The following is a 17,306-nucleotide window of genomic DNA, read 5'->3' as shown; positions in this document are numbered from 1 at the left end:
CCTGTGCTGCTGGGGATGAATGGGAGAAGGGTTTTGTTGGTGTCCAGGTGAGAGGGACCTACCTGTGCTTCTGGGGGATGAATGGGAGAAGGGTTTGGGTTGGTTTTGGGGGTTGTGGTCAGTGTATTGCTCGTGGTGAGCATCTGCAGGTTGGATCTCATGCCTCGCCCAAGCCCTGGGTGCTGTGTGAAACAGGGTGGATCCAATCCCAGTTGGATCCCTCTGGGATTCCCAGTGGGTTGGGGATGTACAGCCTCCCCAGGTGAGGCAGGGAGGCCACACAGGGCCACCAGAGCAGGGGTTGATGGTTGTCACACCTTGGTGGCTGTCACAGGCTGGGAGCTGTCACTTTGGGGGTGCTGAGTTATTTATCCCATTTTCCCTCTCCTTTTGGATAAGCAGAAGAGCTCCTGAGGTGCTGTTTGCCCAAATCCTCTGCCTGACTCACAGCCAAGAGGAACCATCCCAGGGCTGGCATGTGCTGGGAAGATTCCCAGCTAATTCCCAGCTATCTCCATTCCCAAAATGGTTTTTGAGTGGAAAACCACTCAAATATGCGGCTTCAGCCCTGGGGAGGGTTTGCCCTGGGTGAGGCTCTGCTGGAAAACAGCAGGTTTGGTGCCCAATAATGCCCCTTCTCCCTGTGCAGCCCTCATGGGACTGCTCAGAATTCCAGAGCTGGGATCTGAAAACCAGCAGGAGGGAAGAGGAAAACGAGCCAGGTCTAACTTAAGTTGAAATAAGGTCCCAGCTCAAGCACCCTGTAGCTGACTCCCAAAAGGCACCTGCAGCTCTGTGCCTGGCAGGAATCTCCCAGACCAGCAGTGAGGAAAAGCTCCTCTGGAGAATTCAGGGCTCTTTATATCACATTTTGGGGTGGTTTATTAGAGCATGTCATTCCTTTCTGTTTTCCTGAGCAAGAACTATATTTAGCAGCCAGGCTGGGAGAAAGGGCTGGGGTTAGGGGAAAAACCCAGGTACCTCCACAGCCTGGATTAATTGCTGGCTCTGGAATATTTGCATGCAGAGTCACACTTGAAATCTTTATCAGCATGTCTGCCAAGGGCTTATCTGCAATATGAATGAGCCTCCCAGGCTTGCTTTGGGAGCACATTTGGGCTTGATGATGTTTTCGAGCTGGAAAAAAAAATAAAAATCCCACTAGAATGCCAGGTAGGGAACAGACTGCAGAGGAGTGGGAAGAGCAGATCTTTCCCTGTGATCTGGAGATGGATGGGAATGCCTGGAAAGGCTGGAATCCTGGAAATGTGGAGCCCTAAAGTGCTGTGGGATGGATCCTGGAAATGTGGAGCTCCACTCTGCCATGGGATGCTGGGTCTGAGAAGCTGAGCATCCTCTATCCCAAATGCTGATGATCCTGTTACACCATGGAAGAGATCCTGGAATCCCCATGGAGAGTGGGATTGGATGAGATGCTTAATGAGCTCTTGATGTGTAACATTCCACCTCTAATTATGGGAAAGAAAGGGGAAAAAAATCAAACCAGGAATGCCAGGTGTGAACAGCTCCCTGCCCTGCACTGACTGGGTGGTCCATGAGGATGGGGAGCCTGGAGATGGATGGGATTAGGTGGGATTCCTTCCCAAAAATCCCATGTAATCTCTGCTCTTTCACCTTAAACCGCTTTGTCTGAAACCTCCAATCCCTCAGCTCGAGCTCTCCCCCCCTCCCAGGGTTTTGGCAGAGTCCCTGAGCCTGCAGAACCAGAGCAGGGTGAGGTTTTACATACTGAGATCCAGCTAGAAAAGCTTGCTTATTAATCTTAGTCCGATTAATTTTAAAGCTTCCTAATGAAGGAACCCTCCCCTGCAGTGCCCACGCCAAACTGCACCCAACAGAGCTGGGGGAGGATCCTGGTGCTCATTCCTGAGGTTTGGGGGCTCAGGGGTGGAATATCCCCCCTTTAACACCAGCAAAAACTCCAATTTCCCCATCACCTGGCATGGCTCTGTGTGTGTGTATGTTCTTTTCTGTCTGATCTGAGTTCACTCTGCAGCCTTTCCCTTGGTGGGGGAAAAAAAAAAAAAAAAATAAAAAATCTGTGCCCACCCACGGCTTTCATTAAATTTGTAAGAATTCAGTATTTTTGAAAACTCTGCTGCTCTGTCAGATTTGGTTGGAATTGGCCAACACGTTCAAAAGTTATTAGTGTGGGAGTGATGGCATATAGATATATAAACAGCACAATCACAGGAGTGAGCCCCATTTCCTGAGGAAAGTAGGCTAAAAACACAGTGTTCTGGAGACAAGTAAATTGCTCTCCTAAAGTTGTTGGAGTCTGAGTAGAGCACAGTGATACCTGCACATTTCTTTTAGGGTCAAGAGGAGATTCTCCTGAACTTTCTTTGCTGGGATGAAAATGGGAGAATGCATCATTCCCTCTGATTCACTGGGGTTGTTCAGGTGGAGTGAACGTGGGAGAAGGGATGTGAATGAGGCTGAGGAAATCCTGCTGAGAGTGCAAATCCCTGGAATTGTGCAAGGGGAGAGTTTGGAGCACCCTGGGATAGGGAAGGTGGAGCTGGGTGAACTCTGAGGTCCCTTCCATGATTCCATGACCAGTTTTCAGAGGGAGACCAGGAGGGAGCTCCTTTCCAGCCTGTCTCAAAGGAATATTCAGGGTGTTCTCTGAGTGCTCTGAGAGTTCTTAATTCCCTCTCAAAGCAGCCAAGAGCCAGCACACCCTGCAAGGATGGAGGGTGCACTGGGCACCCTGAGCCTCATTAGTGCTAATTGACACCTCAGGAGAATTATCTGTAGGCACTGGTGTGACACCAGCCACTAAAATAAAATAAAATAAAGTATCCAGGCAAAGGCAAAGCTGGGCCAGGGAACTCAACCCAGCCCCTGGTTTTTGGCACAGCCATGTGTGTGGAGGATGGATGCTCAGGGAATGTCAGGGGAGATCAGGGCTCACTCCAGCTCTCCAGGATGGATTTTTGCTGTTCTGAAGCAAAGCAGACAGACCCTACAACTCCCCAGGATTTCCTCCTGCCTCCACAGTCCAGGGGTTTTAATTAGTGGCTGGGCTGGTTATGGGAGCAGGGACCATCACTGGTGGTGTGGGAGCAAACATTTTGCTCCTCTCCAGCGTGGGGGATCTGCTGTCCAGCAGCTTAAATCAGAATTCCTGGGAGCAGGCAGTGCCCTGGCTCCCAGAGGGAATGCTGCTCCCAGGTCAGTCCTAAGTAATGCTCTTCCTGGCATAATTATAGCCCAGCCTTGCACCAACCAGGAGAAAAAATATAATTAAAGCTCCACAGTCCCAGGAGGAGCTGGGCCACAAATTAGCACAGTGTCATTCAACTTCAGAAAGGGAAACTGGAGGAAAACAGGAAAAGGAAGGAAATGAAGGCAAAACTGGCAGTGAGGAGGGGAGAAGGGGAATGTTTGGATGCTCCCTCAGGATGCTGCAGGGAGGGCAAAGCATCATCCACAGCTGACAGGAAAAGCCCCTGAGAGCTGAGCAGCAGAGTGCAGGGGGCTCTTAGAGCCAAACAGGGATTTTCTTGAGAGAAATGGAAACACAGCCCGGGCAAAACTCAGAATAAACAAAGCTGCAGTGAGAAAAGCCGTGCTCTGTGAGTGGAGGTAATGTCCCCACTGGCCCTCCCTGGTCCCTTTAATGTCCCCACTGGCTGTCCCCAGCCCTGGTAATGCTGCTGCTTAATGCTCTGCCTGAGCCTGCAGCTCTGCCATTGTCTGAGCTGCCTTTGATTTCAGGTTGCTGCTTTTTGGGTGCCTGGGGGGGGCTGGCCCTGATCTTGCCTGGTGCTGCCAGAGGGGCTCCTGCTGATGGAGAGGGAGGAGGAGGGGTGGGGGTTAAGGGCCCCAAAAGGGTTTTGTGTGCCCTTGCTTGGGTCAGGACAGCAGGGACAAACAAAGGCAGGATGGGGCAGAGCTGAACTGGCTGCAGGGATGGGGCTGGGCTGATGCCCAGGTGGGGCAGGGTGTCCCACCAGCCCCTCTCTGGGTGAATTTGACTCCTTTGCTTGTGGCCCTTTGGAGAGGTGCTGCTGTTCCCAGCTGGAGCTCAGGATTTGCAGGAGTCACCTCAGCCCATGAGTTGGGCACTGCTGGGGGCACTGAGGGCAACACCTGGACCCCCCAGGTCTGGTGTGGGGTGAATGTGCTCCCCCCATCCTTCCTGGGGTCTCCATCCTTTCCTTGGGGGATTCAGAGAGTTGGGGGGGAAACACAGAAGGGATGGATGGATGGATGGATGGATGATGGATGGATGGAAGGATGGATGGATGGACGGATGGATGGATGGATGGATGGATGGATGATGGATGGATGGATGATGGATGGATGGAAGGATGGATGGACGGATGGATGGATGATGGATGGATGGATGGATGATGGATGGATGGAAGGATGGATGGATGGATGATGGATGGATGAATGATGGATGGATGATGGATGATGGATGGATGGATGGATGGATGGATGGATGGATGGATGGATGGATGGACGGATGGATGGATGGATGGATGATGGATGGATGGATGGATGGAAGGATGGATGGATGGATGGATGGAAGGATGGATGGATGGATGGATGATGGATGGATGATGGATGGATGGATGATGGATGATGGATGGATGGATGATAGATGGATGGATGGATGGAAAAGGCTGAGAGCAGCTGGAGCAGGAGGTGTTTTTCTTCACAGCACCTTTTCTTTACTTCCCCCAGTTTCCCCCAGCCCCAGAATTTCTCTGTGCAATCCAAGAGGAGCAGAGCTGGGGGTGGCAGCCTCCAACAGGCTGTGCTGCTGATGGAACTGAGCATTCCCTCCTTCCCTGCCACCTCCCTGCTCCTGCCCCTGCTGCCAGGGGTCAGGGCACAAGATTAGGATCAGCTCTTATTGCTGCTGCAGGGACAGCTCTGACCCAGGGCAGACACATTCCCACCTCCAGCCCAGGCTCAGCCATCCTGGAGTGTTCCATCCATCCATCCATCCATCCATCCATCCATCCATCCATCCATCCATCCATCCCTCCATCCATCCCTCCATCATCCATCATCCATCCATCCATCATCCATCCATCCATCCATCCATCCATCCATCCATCCATCATCCATCATCCATCCATCCATCCATCCATCCATCCATCCATCCATCCATCCATCCATCCATCCATCCATGCATCCATCCATCCATCCATCCATCCATCCATCCCTCCATCCATCCATCCATCCATCCATCCATCCATTCCTCCATGCATCCATCCATCCCTCCATCCATTCCATCCATCCTCCATCCATCCATCCATCCATCCATCCATCCATCCATCCATCCATCCATCCATCCATCCATCCATCCATCATCCATCCATCCATCCATCCATCATCCATCCATCATCCATCCATCCATCCATCCTCCATCCCTCCATCCCTCTCCTGGCTCCTGCAGCCTGTCGTGTGGTCACTGTGACTGTTCATGTGCTGCTGCCACTCCAATTTAATAACTTCCTGCTCAGACAGGATTTGCAGCCTTAAGCCCTTTTGTGGCCGTGTCAAAAGTCAGGAGCAGCCTCTGGGCTGGCTCAGGGCTGGCTCAGAGTGTCCCCATCCCTGGGCAGGGATGTGTCCCCCATGCTCCAGGGACCAGCTGCACAGTGAAGTGCCTTTTGTAGGAATGAAACTTTGTGAGATAATCCAGCTGCAAAAACCTCAGCAGGGTGATTTGTGTCTCCTGGCAGAGCAGCTCAGTGGGGTTTTGGTTTTCATTGCCCTCCCACCCCTTACCCACCAACACTGATCCCAACTTGGCCATTCCCAGCTTCCCTCTCCAGTGAGATAAATATGAGCCAAAACATCCCCTATCCATGGCCCAGGTGTGTGACAAACATTCCTGGGACCTTTCCCAGGTTTCATGGAAAAAAAAAAAAAAAAAAAAAACAAACAGCACTGCATTTCCCAGGGATTTTGGGCAGGGAAGGTAAGATCCCTCCCCCGGATGCTGCAGCCCCTCCCTGCCCTGCCCCACCTCCCCAAACCCCCCAACCCTGTCCCAGGGATGCTGCATCCCAAAGTTTGAAGGTGCAGAAGAACCAAGGGGAAGGGTTGGGGTCTCTCTGCTGCTTTCCCAGCTCATTAGAGAAGTCCCTGTGCTTTTTTCTCCTCCCAATTCCCATTTTGGGTTTCCTGCTTGCTCCCACCCTCTTCCCTTCAGCAGCATCCCCAGCACCTCATCCTTGTCCCTCCCCAAACCCTTTCCTCCCCAGGGACAGGCAAAATTGATATCAGGAGCACAGCCAAGAGGAAAACACAGAGCTGAGCCAAATTATTGAGTATTTTCCTTCTCCCCCAAGTTTGGGGTGCTGGGGGGAGCACAGGGGATGGGCTGGGCCATTCCAGCCTCTCCACACTCTTGCAGTTGGTTTGAAAGCCCCAGGCAATGAGGTTTCTGTCACCTCCTCCCCACAGGACAAACGACAAGCTGTCCTGACTTTCTAATCCAGGAAATTAAAGGATTTGACAACAGACCCTGCTAAGCAAATTTCCCCCCCTGAAAATCCCAGGGGGATTTAACCCATGGATCTGACCAATTATCCCCTTAAAGTTGTGGCTGAGAAAGTCCCAATTCTTCAGGGTGCTGAGCACCCTAAAATCCCACAGTGGCCATGTCCAGTGCTCAGCCCAGCATCCAGTGGCAATTAATTTTCAATTTTAGCTCATCTCCAACCCTGTTTCTCCATGGTGGGCAGTTCCCTTTGCTTCCCACTGGGACAGCAGAGCCTTGCTGCCACCACATCCCAAATCCACCCCATCCTGTGTGTCACTCTCTGGGGTCACAGGGTGTGATTTTTAGTAAAAACAGGGATAAAATAAAGAAATCCTTTTCTGAGTTTGATGATCCTGGCATTTGATGCTCTCATCTTTCTCCACTGGGAATGACCCAGCTCAGGTGAAGGGTCAGGACAGGAAAAAAGACTTTACTTTGTGATTCTGATGTGGTTTGCTTTGGAATTTGATTTAACTCCTTCTTTTTAGGCGTCCAAATTAAAACTGAAATTCAGCAGCCAGCTCAGCTTTGCTTTTCTGTCAGCACCTCCCTCACCTGGAGTTTTTTGCCCAAATTCTCTAATTCTTCTTTTCCCTTGGCTGTAGAAAAAAAAGAAAAAAAAAACCCTCTAATGATTCCCAAGGGACAGATGGCAGGGATGAGACTCCCTCTCCAGATGTTGATTTTCTGGCCAGCTGTGAATAACACCCAGGGCATCATCTCCCTGCAAAGCCCATCAGCTCTGTCCTTGCTGGGGGCACCCAGTTCAAAGGAGGGGAAGTCCCTGGGAGGGAAATGCAGGAATCTGCCTGGCCCTGCTTATTCCATGTGTTCCTTGGCCTGGGAGATGCTGGGAATATCCCAGATGTGCCTCTGGGTACCAGCCCCACCTGGCCCAGCCTTTTAAATCTATGCAGTTGGATTTTTTTGGCGTTTTTTGTTTAGTAAAAACAGGGATAAAATAAAGAAATCCTTTCTTGGGATTGATGATCCTGGCATTTGGTGCTCTCATCTTTTTGCACTGGGAATGACCCAACTCAGGGATGTGGTTTGAGCTGTTTGTCCCAGAATTTTGGGGACATGGCCCGTCCCTGTCCCCTGAGTCACTGACACTTTGCACTTTTCCATCTTGTGAATTCAGTTCTCCAGCAAAACTCCTTTTGGCCACTCCAAGGCAAGGCACAGGACACAAGGACACAGCCTGGGATATTTTTTTTCCCTTTACTCAGATTTAAAAATGGAATTTTGGTGTAAAATGGCCAAAGATTCCTCAGTGAATTCACTCCCCATTTGTAACTCCAAAAAATATAAAGGTGGGGAAGGCTCTGGCACAGGAGCAGGAACTGGCTCCAGCCTCACCCCTGTGAATTTGGGAGATCTCAAGTATTCCATGGCCCAGCTGCCCTCGAGCTCTCCCAGCTGCCTTGGGAATCATTTCCCATTGTAAATCTACAGGGAAACTTGGATTTTGCCTTGTGACCACAACATTTCCTCTGCAATTTGCTTTCTTGGCCAGCAACAAACACATCAAGGTGATTTTTTCCCCCCACTATTAAAAGGTTTGAGCATGTCTTTTTCCTTAATCCTTTTGAAATGTGACTCCCAGACCCATTTTTTTTTTTTTTTTTTGGTCACCATTCCATCCTTTCCCAGCTGGTGGGAGCTTTCCTCTCCCATCCCAAATTCTCCATCTGGCTCTCTCTTTGCTATGCACAGCACCTGCTCCGTGTCTGGCTGCTCGGAGCTGCATTACATCATGTCAGAGGTCACATCGAGCAGCTTTTCTCCCCCCCTTAATTAAAAATTCCAGCGACAACGTGGAGTGGAGAGAGGTGGAGGGAAATAGCAGACGGAGGGATGGGGCTGGGAAAAAATGATCTGAGCAGGTAAATGGGGATTTCTCCCCAGCCAGTTAATTGGTGTGTCTAATATTGCACCCCTGAGGAGCTGCGGTGCTGCTGCCTGCACAAATCACTCTGGGCGAGCCTGCTGCAACAACAGCCCAGCGCCAGGCTGCGATTAGCAGCGGCTTTTATCGGGCAATAAACGCCTGATAGGGAAAATAACAAACAGGTTGTTAATTGCTGCCATCTCGCCATCCCCTCGGGGCCACGTCTAGACAAAACCCGGCTCCGGGCTTGGCTCATCCCTCTGGAGAGGGGTGGGAGAAACCCCTGGAATGGCAGAGGGATGCGGGATGGGCACTGCAGCTGTGCCCTAAATCACAGAGGCTCCCGCAGAGGTGGAAACCAGACAGTCTGCAGTGGTTATTAATAATTCAGTCCCAATTTGTCCCATCTAGGAGAGCGGGAAGCCCAGCCAAGCCTCCCCTCCTGGTGCCCGGAGCAGGCAGAGCCTCCCGGGGCTGCTGATCCATCCTGTTCTGGCAGGGATGAGGGAGCTGGGATGGCCTCTGCTGCCCCATCCCGTCCCAGAGCCATCCCATAGCCTTTGTGGGATCCTGGCAGCATCACCTGGATGGTGCTTTGTGCTCCTTGATGGATGCTGCTGAGCCAGAGGGATGGAAAGGAGCCCCCAAGGATGGAAATCTCCTTTTCCTCACCTCATCCAGCCATCCCTTCCCAGCCTCATGGGTTTTCCACATGGAGAGGCTGGAAATCTCCTTTTCCTCACCTCCTTCCCAAACCTCATGGGGAAACAGCACTAAAAATCTCCTTTTTCCCTTCATCCAGCCATCCCTTGCCAGGACAAGGTGCATCCCAAGGCTTTCCTGACCCCGGGGTTTGGATGACAGAGTGTAAAACACCCTGCAAATGCTCTCTCTGAATTTTTCCTGAAGTATTTCCTTGCAGCTGGCGTGTGTTTTAATTGAATTTTGCCATTTGAAAAATGCATGAAGCTCTGTAATGGAGGGAGAGAAAACATCCCCTCCTATAGGAAGATAAAGATGCATTTAAAGAGGAAAAAAAACAGCCCCAAAGCTGCCTGATGAAGTATTGACCTGGAGACAAAGTGGATCAGATGGAGCCAACCTGGCCCCTTAGGAAAACTTGAGGCTGCTCATTAGGGATGAGCTCACTGCCAGCTTAACTCCATCCTCACCACTCACAGTGAAGCCTGTGGGAAACGAGCCAATTTTCAGCTTTTCCATGAAAAAAGGGTCTTTTTATGGGGTGGGAAGGGTTTGGGGCTTGTTGCAGCCTCGTGGTGCTCCTGTGAGAGTTGGGATTAGGGGAGAGATCTGGGTGATCCTGCACAGGATCCCAACAATAAAGCAGGAATTTCATATTCCCTCAGCCAGGCTTTGGTTCAGGGAAGTGAGGAGTTTGATTGGGAAAGAGCAGCCAGAGCTGCCATGTGAATTTGGGAACACAGACATTCCTTCCCATAAATCTTACCCATAAGATGCTTTTTAACACTCCCAATAATGTGGATTTCTCCCTGTGCTCAGCACAGAGCTCCCTTTGACCCCAAGCATTAGTTTGCTCAGTGTCTGCTGCCTGGTTTTTATTGGAATTTATTTTCTGTACAAAAACGCTGGAAAAAGAGGAATAAGGGCAGCAAATCCCTCCCCTGGATGGATCCAAACAATGAATGCAGAAGGACTCACCAGTGATCCAGGGATCTCGTGGCTCCAGGTGCCATCCTGGCAATTCCAGGTGTCACATTTACAGCTCACAAACCTTTCTGGGCTTCTGTAAACTTGCTCTAATTTCCAGCCTAATTTTAAAGCACTTTGTCCCACTTGTTCTCCTGCCAAAGCATTCCTGGAACCCAAACACCTCTCAAGCCTCACCTGGTTTGAATTTTGCTTCCTTCCTCCCTGAATCCCTGAGGATTTTGCTGGAGTTCTCCCTTTTTTGGCTGAACCAGCCCCCAGCACTGGATTTGCAGCAAACCCTTGGACCCACTCCTTGCTCACCCCAGCCCAGAGTCACTGCTGGAATTCCTAAAAAGCCAAATTCTTCCTTGCAAATCAGTTGATTCCAGCCTCTTATAGATTAGCTGGAGCTGATGAATTTGGCATTAGGAAGCAGGGCCAGGTATTATCCCTTCCCCTGTCAGCTCTGGCCAAATAGCAGGAGATCTGCAGAGATTTGGGGGAATCTGGTTGGTTGGGGTTTTTCCTGCCTCCTGCCAGCTCCCCTTGCCAGTTTGACCACTTGCCCGCTCATCCTCCCAGCAGAGTGAGTCAGCTTGGCAAAAAAATTAATAAATGAAATATTCCAGGCTGGCCCCAGCAGGGATTTCTGCCCTGAGACCCAGAACAGGGGCTCAAAATTCACAAACCATCCCAGCCTTTGCCTAAACACTCTCCCCCAGCTCAGCCTTAGTGAAGTGCATTAAAATCCTGGAATTATGGAATGGTTTGGTTGGAAGGACCTTAAATCCCATCCCATCCCACCCCTGCCACAGGCACCTTCCACTGTCCCAGGCTCCTGGATTCATCCCAGCTGGAGGAGGAGGCTGGGGATGCTCAGAGTGGGAGGAATTAAACAGCTCCTCTTGCATCACTCTTCCCTCCATCCCATCATGAGCCCACAGGAACAGGATGATCTTTAACTTCTTCCAAACCCAAACCATCCCATAATTCTGTTTTATCAGGAAGGCCCCAGCCTTATTTTCACCGTTGTCTCCAGTTTGGCATCTCCATCTTGGAAAATAAATTTATGGCAGCACTTAGGGAAGGAGGAGCAGAGTGATGAGATCAGGCCCTGTCCATGTGTCAGGGAGAGAAAAAAAGGGGAAAAAAAAATAAACTCTAGGCAATTAAGTGGGAATTAAGATTTAGAGCACGCCACGAGCAGCAGGCGTGGAGAAAGGAGCCAGCTGGTAAATTTAGGATGTGACAAAGTCATGGGAGCACTAACTGGATTACTGGCATTTATTTGGGAATACTTATGGATTTTATTATGCAACGTATGGATCTCCATAATTCTGCTTTTCACTCCTCCCAGCGTCTCAGGGAGCTTTCCAAACAATTAATGTGTGTTCTGTGTGCTGGGGGAATCCAGTGCATCCCATCCCATCCTCCTGGAGCTCCATTGATCTGATTGATTTTTAACCTTTTCTGAGCCAAAGCCCCAGGTTCCCATTGTTTAAATTCCCTGCAGCTGGGCTGATCCTGGGATGTCTGTGGGGATGAGCAGATCCACAATCTCAGCAGAGAGTTTCCCAGGGATGGAGATGCATCCATCCCCCAGGGATGCTGATTTTACTCCATTTAGTTGGATATCAGAAGAATTTCTTCCTGGGAAGGCATTGGAGGTTTGTGTGCCCATCCCTGGAGGTGACACCCAGAGCTCTGGGCTGGGGACAGGGTGGGGATGGGGCACAGGTTGGATTTGGTGATCCTGGATCATTTCCCACCTTCAATAATCCCATGATTCCATCAAGGATGTGCTGAATTCTGCAGAGAGGAGCAGAATTTGGGTGATCCCAGATCCCCAGGCCACCAGCCCCGTGTGCCCCAGCCCTGGCAAGGCTCAGGCTGCTGCTCCAGCTCCTTCCCTGGCAGCAGGGAGGGATGATGCCTCCAGCCTCTCCAGGGAGGGGTGTTGGGAGCACAGTGTAATCCTGGCTGCTGAGCTGGGGCCAGGCTCTCACAGACTTGGTTAATCCTCAGCAGGGACCTGGGGAGGTGCAGCAGCCAGGCAGGGCCAGCCCCAGCCCTGGGCACAGCACAGGGATGAATGGATGGAGGGTCTTCAAATCCACATCCCTGAGAAGCTCCCCTGGAAGAGGCCAGGGGTTTAAGGAGCTCAGAGAGGCAGAATCTGAATTTTAACCTCCTGCTAGCTCTATGGTTTGATGCCCCAGCCTTTCCCACAGACCATGATGGTGCCAAAAATGTGGATAAAAAGAGACCTGGAGAGGGACTTTGACAGGGAAAGGAGGGACAGGACAGGGGGATGGCTTAAGCTGGAAAAGGGTGGATTTAGATGGGATATTGGGAATTTCTTCCTGTGAGGATGGGGAGGTCCTGGCTGTCCCTGGATCCTGGATCCATGGAATAACTTGGACTAATGGAAGCTGTCCCTGCCCTGGCAGATGTTGGAATGAGATGGATTTTAAGGCATTTTCTAACCCCAACCATTCCATGAAAAATGGGAGCAGCCAGCAGTTTGCTGCAGCTCCTCCCTGGGGCATCCCTGCTCCTCCTAAAATATCAGAGCTGGGATACCTGACAGGGAATGGGCTGTGTCTCCTCTGACCCCACCTGAGTGCTGCACTCCAGGTGGGTAAAAACCCATTCAAACCAAATTTTGGGGGTGCATCAATCACAGAGAACCCTCAGGATCTGCACCAGCATCTCCACAACCCCTCCAGCACCTTCAGTAACTCTGAAAAACAGCTTGGGTTTGCTTCCAGAGCTACTCCAAGGCTGGGAATAAAACATTTATTAGAGCAAAGAGACTTGAGAAGTGTCAGGAGGGGAGCACAGGTGACAGCACAGCCACACTCACACCCTGTTCCCCAGCCCTGGCAATGCTTCCAACCAAAGCAGGCACATTCCTGGCCCTGTTTTCCTTTTTTAGGAGCCTGTCAGAAATGGCACTCCCTCTCCACGCAGATGTCGAGAAATTAGAGGGAATTCAGAGAGAGGCAGAAAAAAAAAAATGATTAAAGGAGATGGAGGGCCTGATTTTGGAGGGAAAAGAAATCAGCAGAGTTATAAATAACCCTGCCTGCACCAGGGTGGGAGCAGGAATTTTTGAAAGTGCCTGGATAGGGGGAAAAAAGGGGCAGAGCAGCCTCCGGAGGATGCTCTCAGGGAAGCTGCAAATCCTGAGTGATGGGATGAAATGCCATCCAAAAAATAAAAACTTTGGGGAATCATCAGCCAGTGCAGGGGACAGTTGTTGATCCAGAGAGGGAAAAAGTGCCCATTTCCAAATGTGTGAAGGGATGGTGGAGGTGGCACCAGAGCCAAACCCCCGCTCCTACCTCTGCTCCCAGTATTTATTTACATCCAGCATTTTACGCAAAACGTGGGGGTGGGATTGGAAATGTTCTTTTTTTTTTTTTTTTTTTTTTTTTTTTTTCTTCATCCCTAAAGCAAAAAACCCACCAAACCAGCTTTAAATTCAAGCCTGGAGGATGGGGTGGGAAATGGGATGAAGGGAACAAATCCCAGTTCTGAATTTCCTGCATGATTCCATGGAGGTGTTGGAAAATCCCTCCATTCCTCAAGCAGCTCCTTCCTCACAACCAAAGGGTTTTGGTGGAATCTGTGGGGGGCACGTGGGGTTTTTCCAGAGCAGGAGGAGCTGCCTAACGGGGTGCTGTGTGTGTGTGCTGCCTTGCAGGACCTCTCACTCCAGGGCCAAGGCGGAGGCGGCGGTGACGGCGGCGCAGAAGGCGCAGGAGGAGGCCAGGATTGCCAGGATCACTGCCAAAGAGTTCTCACCTTCCTTCCAGCACAGGGAGAACGGTCAGTCCCAGAGCCCAAACCCCCCAAACCCCCCCTGTCTGCAGGCCCAGCCTGTGCACACAGCTCCCCACCCCCAGCAGGGTGGGAAAGCTCTTTTGGGAGATTCAATATCCAACATCTCCACCTTCTTCAGTGCTTTTTTTTATGGGGTTTCCTCTTTTCCCCCCATTTTTTTTAGTTCATAGCTCTTGATGGTTGCACAGAAAGAGCTCAGCAAGGGCTCTGGATGCAAACAGATGATCCCAGAGGTCACCAGTGACTTCACACCCGTGGTTTGTGCAATTCCTGATTTCTCTGGAAAGCTTGGACCCAGTGGGTCATGACCCTTCCCTTGGTTGTGCACTGGGAAAATCCACATTTGAGGCTTGCCTGGTGGCAGATTCCTTTCTTTTCCTTTTCCTTTTCCTTTTCCTTTTCCTTTTCCTTTTCCTTTTCCTTTTCCTTCTCCCATTTTCACATTCCTTGTTGCTTTGTCACATTTTTGCTCAGTAAATCCTCGGGCAGGACGGAGCCGAACCCAAGCCGGGGTGGGGTCGGGGTCTGCAGCCGAGCGGGAATGGGGAAGCCCCCCCAGCAATAATTAACACCATAATTAATGTGTGACTGGGTTTCCTGAGAACTTTTCCAGCCCCGAGCCCTCCTCAGGAGGCGGCTGTCACTGTTGTCCCCTCGCAGCTCCGAGCCAGGATTACTCACTCGCTGTCACTGCTCCAGGGGATGCTGCCGGTGACTCAGGGCTGCTCCCGAGCTCGGGGACAGGGACCGGGGGCTCTGCTGGCCCAGCCTGGCCCCTGCTCGCCCCCCCGAGCTGGGGGGGCTGCGGGGGGCTCAGCACCACAAACCAGCCGGGTCTGGGGGGCTGCTGCAGCCTGAGCCGGGGCACATCCCACCCCGAGCATCCCCTGCACCCCTGCATCCCCTGCATCCCTGCATCCCCTGCATCCCTGCATCTCCTGCATCCCTGCATCCCCTGCATTCCCTGCATCTCTTCATCCCCTGCATCCCTGCATCCCCTGCATCTCTTCATCCCCTGCATCCCTGCATCTTCTGCATTCCCTGCATCCCTGCATCTCCTGCATCCCTCAGCATCTCCTGCATCCCTGCATCTCTTCATCTCCTGCATTCCCTGCATTTCTGCATCCCCTGACTTCCCTACATCTCCTGCATCCCCTGCATCCCCTGCATCCCCTGCATCCCTCAGCATCCTCTGCATTCCCTGCATCCCTCAGCATCCCCTGCATCCCTGCATCCCCTGCATCTCTTCATCCCTGCATCCCTCAGCATCCCCTGCATCTCCTGCATCCCCCGCCTGCTGAGGAGCCTCAGCCTGTCTCCAAACCTCCCTCATCCCTCCTCCTGCCCACTCCCAAACGTGTCCATGGCAGATCTGAGCTTTCTCCGTGCTCCCAGGGGCTTCTCCAGCCCTGAGATCTCCATTTCCTCCTGCCAGCAGACTTTGCTGGTTTAAATCACCTCTCGCAAAGATATTTTTAGGTAATACATTTTTTACTACCTCCTGGACGGGGCTCTTCACTCGTGCTGGGGTTTGTGTGGTCGGAGCTCTGTCTGGGGGGTTGTGCGAGCCGCGAGAGGGGAAGGGAGGGAAGGTGGTTCCACTTAGAGCACATTAACAAAACAAACACAGAGCCCCAGATGTGGCCGGGAAGCGGCGGCGCCCGCGGAGCCCCTCGGGCAGGGGATGGGTGCGAGTGGAGGGGTCACACACAGCCCCAGGCTGGGGACAGGGCAGGGGGGAGCTGCCACCGCACGAGGCAGTGCAGGGGCTCTGAGTGCCCACCCGGCACAGGATCGTGGTGCTGGGTGTGCCCACCTTGTTCACAATTGTGGGTGCTGGATGTGCCCCTATATTCAGGATTGTGGGTGCTGAATTTGTCACCCTTGTACAGAATTCAGGATTGTGGATGCTCCCTCCTTATTCAGGATTGTGGGTGCTGGATGTGCCTCCTCTATTCAAAATTCTGGGTTCTGGATGTGTCCCCCATATTCAGAATTGTGGGTGCTGGATGTGCCCCCCATATTCAGGATTGTGGGTGCTGAATTTGTCAGCCTTGTACAGAATTGTGGCTTCTGGATGCTCCTTCCTTATTCAGAATTGTGGGTGCTGGATGTGCATCCTTTGTTCAGGATTGTGGGTGCTGGGTTTGTCACTCTGTACAGGATTGTGGGTGCTGGACATGCCCCTCATATTCAGGATTGTGTGTGCTGGATTTGTCACCCTTGTACAGAATTGTGGCCTCTGGATGCTCCCTCCTTTTTCACACTTCTGGCTGCTGGATGTGCCCCCATTTCAAGACTGTGTGTTCTGGATTTGTCTCCCTTCCTTCAGGATTGTGGGTTCTGGCTGTGCCCTTTGCAGGGTGCTGCAGTCCCCAGTGCCACCCACGGTGTGCCAGTGGGTGCTGAGTGCCACCCACCCCTGGGTGCTGGCTCTGCTCCCTTTCCAAGGGATCCTTTTGGGATCCTGGCTGCTGGATGTGTCCCTGGCAGGGTGCTGGGTGTGGGTGCCACTCAGCACCCCTCAGGGGTGTTCTGGGCATCCCTGGGCAGCTGCAGCTGCTGGAGGGTAAAGTTTTCCACCTGGGAAAAAACAAAACCATCCCAGTTTTGTGTCCCATGGTTTCATCCCCATCACCACGGGGATCTCCTGGGTGCTCATCCCAATTCCTGCCCAGCAGGATCTGCCCGTGGGTGGGGAACTGAGCCCCCCTGTGACAGCAGCAGAGGCTGAGCCCAGAGCTTGGCACTGCTCCCAAATCCCCAAAGTGGCTCCTCAGGGCACCAGGTTTGGCTTTGAAGCCTCCCTGCTGCTGGAAATCCAGGATTGGTGCTCTGCATCCTCCTTGGCGCTCTCACTACCGATCTTCCAGGAACATCACGTGCTCCACGACTAATTTTAGCTCTGGATAATTGTTGCACATCCTCGGGTGCCCAAAGCCAGCCCCAGTGTGTATCTGTGGAGCTGGAAATGCCTCCATCCCTGCAGGCCCTCATCCCAAATCCCCCCACAGCTCCCAGAGCCCCAGGAATTGACCCACGGGGAGGTGCAGGGGTGGCTGGGGAAGATTTGGGATGGGGGATTCAATAGCATCTCACCTGGGTGGCTGTGGGAGCATCACTGGGATTTCTTGTCCCCTCTGTGGGGCTGTGGCAGCAGGAGCAGTGCTGGGGCTGGCTGTGGGGCTGGAGATCAGCTCTGGAGGCCTTGGAGCTTGCAAATCCCTGAACTCCAGCAAAATCCCTGAACTGGGGAAGATAAAGCCCAAAAACCAGGGATGCACCTAACCCTGGGTGAGCCTGTTCCCACAAGAATCCCAGCTCTTTCACATGAAATCATTTATTCCCTCTGTGCCTCAG

General features: G+C 52.0%; 1 protein-coding gene across 1 annotated transcript in view; it reads left to right on the top strand.

Annotated features, from left to right (window-relative positions):
- The window catches only part of JPH3 (junctophilin 3), a 47,941-nt gene that overhangs the window by 15,749 nt on the left and 14,886 nt on the right, over positions 1-17,306 (top strand). Inside the window, exon 3 of the mRNA XM_079315978.1 lies at positions 13,807-13,931. Coding sequence (XP_079172104.1) covers positions 13,807-13,931 — 125 coding nt within the window. The remainder of the gene's footprint in view (positions 1-13,806; positions 13,932-17,306) is intronic.

The sequence above is a fragment of the Erithacus rubecula genome, assembly GCF_903797595.1.
Source record: "Erithacus rubecula genome assembly, chromosome: 12".
NCBI lineage: Eukaryota > Metazoa > Chordata > Aves > Passeriformes > Muscicapidae > Erithacus > Erithacus rubecula.
The sequence above is the reverse complement of the archived record's forward strand: the minus strand, read 5'-3'. Positions and strand labels throughout refer to the sequence as shown.